This window comes from Impatiens glandulifera, chromosome 2 (assembly GCF_907164915.1).
Source record: "Impatiens glandulifera chromosome 2, dImpGla2.1, whole genome shotgun sequence".
NCBI lineage: Eukaryota > Viridiplantae > Streptophyta > Magnoliopsida > Ericales > Balsaminaceae > Impatiens > Impatiens glandulifera.
Window position 1 is genome coordinate 14,916,056 of NC_061863.1, and position 6,613 is coordinate 14,922,668.

A 6,613-nucleotide genomic window follows, 5' to 3' on the forward strand; every position below is an offset into this window, starting at 1 on the left:
AAATGCAAAAAAGAAGAACACAAGAAGACACAAATTTATAGTGGTTCACTCAAATTGAGCTACAACCACTTCAGTCACTACCAGATTTCACTATGAAGAAGAATAAATACCGAGTTTTTGCCTCACACTTTATCTCTCTAAAATTCAGTCTTCGCAATGTAAACCCTTAATAATTACATATTTATAGTGTAAACATTCAGGTAATAAACCTAAATAACTTTGGTCATGCCCAAGCCCAAAACCAAAAAGAAAACCCAATAAACTCTAATTAACAATGTAGAATTTATTATAAGTATAGTGTCACGGGCAGAAACTCGGTCACCGAATATTCTCTCGTCCCGCGCGGCACTAAGCTAGATTGCCACAATCCTAGTTAGTCAACCTCTTAAAAGATGCAAGAAGATGGAACAATTTGAAAGAGAAAGAGCTTGGAGAATATCTTGTTTATTACTTACAAGAGTGAGGTATTACAAGTGTTAAGTGCTTTAAACATTGGTTGTATTGAGTTCTATGACCTAGACTTGTTTATATACAAGTGGGAAGATCATTCTAGATCTTCCTTGTCCTAGACATTTCTAGACTCTTCTATTATTAATCTAATCCTAAGAATTCTTAGAGGTTTCTAGAGAATTCTACTAGCACCTATACATGAGAACTCCTAGAGAATTCTAGAGAGTTCTCCCACCTTACATACAAAAGGAACTTCCTAGAGAATTCTAGAAAGTTCCATGACCATACTTACAAAAAGAGGAACTCCTATAGAATTCTAGAGAGTTCCATGACCTCACTCAATAAAAGGCAACTCCTATAGAAATCTAGAGAGTTCCATGACCAACCAAAATTCAGGAACTCCTAGAGAATTCTAGAGAGTTCTAGAAATGACCACAAAAATCCGGAATATTCTAGAAAATGCACTTTGTGGGCTTGACATATGCACTCCATACCAATGGGCCGTGACAGTAGGCTCCATAACTCACCATTTTATAATTAATTTATACAAAATCAAAATTTCCAATCATCAATCACAACATTTAAGATAAATTTTAAAATACTAAAATATTTTAATAAATAAAAAGATTGATTAAATGGTTAAAGTGATAAAACCTAAAAAAAAACCTCACTCCATCAAACTAGCCCTCAAAGAGAGAAATAAATGATGATTATTAGGTGGAGTTTTTTTTTTGGTAAAAAAATTAAAATGGTGTTGATATATGTATATATAAATAAAAATAAATATTATTTAATATTTTAATTAATAAATTAAATTATTTGTTGACTATAGAGATTGTAAAATTATATTTGATTTTTGTTTTGTTTAAATAAATCTTTACCTTTGTTTGATATTAGATTTGTTTTGGGGGTTTATTCCACTTTTGAATAATTAAAAAAAATTAGTTTTTGGATGTTTTTAACCAATTGGAGGTATATTTCTCTTTATATTGAATGATAAATTATTTTAAAATAATTTAATAAAGAATAATTTTTGTATTTTAATAAATAAAAATAATTATTAGATTAATGAAATGATGGTTAAATTATAAATAAAAACAAAAAGAAAAATGATTTAAAGATGGAATTTCAGTGAAAGAATAATAGAGTCAACTGTTATACCCAACAAAAATAAAATAATATTTTTTTTCTTTACTTACCCTTCTTAGTTTTTCTAATTAGTTCCTCTTCAAAAACAAAATTCAACAACCCAAAGATCAAAGAAGGCCATGTATCTGCTGTCAGTTTTTCAATCTCATATTATCCATGTGAATAAAAAAGTTACACGTCCTGCTTTTCCTTTGATTTAGTATTCCAAAGCTATCATGAAAAGGACGAGAAAATATCGATCGCATTCATTCATCCTTACAAGTTACACTGTTACACATGCATTCCCCCTCGCTTTATTTATATAAATATTAGCCTACGTTTCTACTTACTTAACATTCTATTTTGTGTTGGATCTAGCGGCCGGCGCCGGTGGGTTTTCCTTTTCTTCTTAATTTTCTCAAAAATTTCATTATCATTATTATAATTTATATATTTAATAGGAAGTAGAGGTAGAAGTTGAAGTTAAAGTTATGATGAAAGTGGAAGGTCTAGGAATTAGAAAGGGTGCATGGTCCGCGGAAGAAGATCTTCTCCTTACCCGCTACATTCATAAACATGGAGAAGGAAATTGGCACCTTATTCCCAAAACTTCAGGTACTATAAATATATTTTAAATTTTACAAAATCATTATAAATATTAGAAATTAATTATGTTTTGTATAAACTATTTACAATAGTTTTGTAAGAATAAATCTAGAAATAAATTAAATCAAACAGTTTAGCAATTTTGATATCATTTTTTTATTCTAGCAAAGCGATTACCCAATAAGAGCAAATAAGTGGATTGTTAGTGATTTTAAGGAAACGATGTATTTTTGGTAAAATAATTCAAAAGGTATTAATATGTATATAATGGTAAAGAATTTTAAAATAAAAATAATGTATTTTAATATTTTGATTAATAAAATTGAGTGATACAATTAATAAGAGTAGAGTTAAATGATGTTTGATTATGTTGAGATTATTTACTAAATTCAAATCAAACAAGACTTAAGTTGCTAACCTAACTAAAATTCTTTTATTGTGATTATTAGGATTGAATCGATGCAGAAAAAGTTGCAGATTGAGATGGTTAAACTATTTAAGCCCCAATATCAAAAGAGGAAGTTTTGCTGACGATGAGATTGATCTCATTGTTAGGCTTCACAAGCTGCTAGGCAACAGGTTATAAATTATTTTAATCATAATCTTTGATAAAAATCTATAATTATATTTGTATATATATTATAAAATTAAAAATTCTTTTGGTATGTTGATCTACACAAATCTCGAGAAATAATATTTTCACATGCTCTTTCATAATTATCATTCTTTTGAAAACAATTTTAAAAAATGATAATGGTATGCATCAAACTTGTAAATAATTAGTATATAGCTAACATGTTTGTTTCTTTATAAACTTAATTTTTTGGAATGATAATGATTATATATATAATTATCTAAAAAATAGTTAAGATTATAATTTTGAAAGAATAAAACTATTTTCAATTTTCAATTATAGTAGTGGAAAAATAAATTTTTTTTATGGTAAACAAGTCCAACCAAAATAAATAATACAAATTGTAAACTTGATAAGGAAACAAAATACAATTCAAAATAAAATATAATAAATATAATGTTTAAAGTACTAAACTTTATACCTACTATAAGAGTTAAGTGCTAAAAGACAAAAATCATATATTTAATTCTTAACCACTATTGGCACACTTAGCTACTTAGTGGGTTATTATTCATTTTTCATAATAAAAAAATACGTATTTTGTTTTAAAAATAATTATTATTTTTAATACCTTTATACTTTATTTTTGTATCTATATAACATATCTTTAATAACCTGAAAATAAATTATACTTGAACAAGGTTAATTAAATAATTTCAGAAATTATTTTAATTAACATATTTAAATAAAATAGTTGATCCTATGTAATGTGAACGTTGGCCGCTACTACAATCATTAAAATTAACCGGTAAAAATGACCAAAACCAAAAACATTTCAATTCTTTATCTTCTTTCGTCATCAAATTTATTAATTAAAATATTATTTATTTTAAATTATTATTATTTATTTTATTATTATATATTAAAAAATAATAATCATTCCTACAAAATCATTATCAAAATACTATTTGTTTTTTCAAATATAAAATTATTAATTTAATCCAAATATTTTTTTCAATTATCAAATTATTACATTAATTAAAATCCAAATAAGCCCAAAGTACTACCTCATTATATTGAATTCAGCTAATTTAAATAACTCATTCAAATAAGTGTTATTTGAATTAAAGTTATATAAACAATTTTATTTGATGTGTTATGAAAAGTTTAATTATTGAATTAAAAGACTATTAATAATTAAATTGCGGTTAACTAAAATATTTAAAGAATAACTTTTGGTGTTGTTTTTTTTAAAAAAAAAATGTTTAATTAATTTAAATTAAAAAATGAAGTCATTGGAAAGGTTTGAGCTTGAATAATTGGGGTAATACATTTGGAACAAAAACTCAACCCCGAACTAAACTTAAACTATTAATTCAGGTTTAGGTTAGATTCAGGTAAACCCACTCTTCACTGAATAATAGTTATAATTTATTGATTAACCGTATATAGAAAAAAAAAATACAAAATTGTTATACCTATTTCATTCAAATCATTTAAAATGTATTAATCATTCCAGTTAAGTTTTATAGAATTTTATTTAATTAAGTTTAGACTTATTCATTAATAATAAACTGAAAAATTATCACAAAGGTTTAAAATATAATATTACCCACCTTTTAAGAAATTAAATACAAATAATTTTTAATATTAGTATTATAATAAATCAAAACTAAAGTAAAATATTTCTCATCAATAATATAAATCTCTTTAATTTAATTGAATCCAAAATTCCATAGAACATCATGTAAAACAAATCAATAACATATATATATATATATTACCAATTATTATTATTATTTTGTAAGACCGATTTTGCTGCCAACTATTTGTATACATATAAAAATTAAATATTTATTATTTGTGTTAATGTAGATGGACATTGATTGCCGGTCGAATTCCAGGAAGAACTGCGAACGATGTGAAGAATTTATGGAACGTCAACCTAAAAAGGACTCAAAAACCAAATTATTCCAACTTAAAATCTGATATTTTACCAAAGATCGATACATCAAACAAGGTTGAAGTCATCCGACCTCGAGCTCGAACCTTCTCTAAGAACTCGTTTTTCTTGAAAAATAAATCGTTGATGATTAAAACACGTGACAATATAATTCACAAAACATGCGATAAAACAACAAAACTTACCTATCCAAATCAATCAAAAAGAACTCTATTAGAGCATGATCAAGACAATGAAGGTTCTCTTTGGAATTTGAAATCTCCCTACAATGAGGAGGTAGATATCGATATGCCAAGTAAAGACATGTCTCCAGAACAAGGAAATGATTATTGGCAACAATATTTATCTACACCGCACTCTTTTGCTCTAGAGTCAGCCATAGAAGCAGATTGTGTTTTTCTTGAACAACAAACTCTTCCCGAACTAAACACCAATTGGGATGACCTCTTATGTGAAAATATTTGGAACCTCCTAGGAGATGAACATGTTTTGTTTTAGCTAGTTTTATATTTTGGGATAAGTGTTTAAATTGAAGCATTTGATTGTTATGTATGAATAATGTGACAATGTTTTCCTTAAATTTAAATAATGGCATCTCATATAATGAAGTTAAAAGTCTGAAATAGTAAAGATAGGGTTTAAGAAAATATTGAGATAAATTACATTAAAATAACGAGACAAGAAAATAGTTATAGATCAATAGTACTAATGAAATAATAGAAAAGTCACATTATAGTAAAAATAAATTAATCAAACAATAAATAATAATCTTAATACTTATCCCCAAAACAGGATTGGATGCTTCCATTAAGCCAAATTTCATAAGGGTTATTTAAATAATTTATCATACTTACATGTTTTTAATATCAATTGAAATATTATTTATTTAATTTCTTATTTTAATAAATACTAATATATATAAATATTTTCATACAATAACATAAATACATAAAAAAACCATAATTATTTAAATAACTCAAATAAGTTATTTAATTAATAACTTAAACCAACCCAAACCTAAGTTATTTAATTTATATTATAACCCTACATCAATCACCTCAAAAATCTCAATATCTTTAATGGTCTCAATCTTTTGGAGTTTTCACTCATATGCATCATGAGTTTTTGTCCATTTTTTCTCTTGTATATTCTTTTATATATATTTCAATTCTCATATATTTTAATATTTATAAACTGAGTTTAAAGTTATAAGTTTAATTTTATTTTGTTATATAATTTATTTATATATTAATCTTGTTTATGTAATTAATTTTATTTTTTTATATAATCTTTTAATTTTATTTTTTATATATTTATATATATTTAATTATATTTTTTTATGTATCCTAAATTTATAATAATTAAAAAAAAATAAATTAAAAAATATATTAAAATAAAATACAAAGTAAAAAAATAACATTGCAAACTACCTATAAAAATAAAAATATTTTAGACTACATAAAGATTTCAAGAAAAAAATAGTCGATTTTAAGATTTCATATCTTGATAAAAAAATTAAGATATAAAGAAGCTCACATTTTACTTCATAATGCATTAATTGATTATATGTGGAAAGAGTGGTGCATCGTCTATTTTATGTGTACGAACTATTTTTATTTTTTATTTTTAGTAATGTTTGTTTGAATGTAATTTTCTTGTTTGGTTTATTTTAACTTTCGTTTATATAATGATGTTTAATTTTATTTTTAATATATATAAATTATTAATTTATAATTAATTTTATTATAATTTTTTTTAATTAAATAGAAAAAATGTTGGAATTTAATTTGTAAAATCTATAAATTTGTAGATAGTATTAAAAATGTTAAAAAATTGGTAAGAAAATTAATATTTTTGTAAGTTTCAAAATAAATTTTTGATTTGAAAATTTT

The 6,613-nt window shown here is 24.1% G+C and overlaps 1 protein-coding gene across 1 annotated transcript; it reads left to right on the forward strand.

Annotated features, from left to right (window-relative positions):
- The first annotated feature begins 2,044 nt into the window (after positions 1 to 2,044).
- Positions 2,045 to 5,260, forward strand: LOC124927125 (transcription factor MYB1-like). Its single transcript, XM_047467478.1, has 3 exons — positions 2,045 to 2,193; positions 2,634 to 2,763; positions 4,634 to 5,260. Exons 1-3 carry the CDS (start codon positions 2,070 to 2,072, stop codon positions 5,217 to 5,219), a joined length of 840 nt encoding a protein of 279 aa, XP_047323434.1. The 5' UTR covers positions 2,045 to 2,069; the 3' UTR covers positions 5,220 to 5,260.
- The last annotated feature ends 1,353 nt before the right edge of the window (positions 5,261 to 6,613 follow it).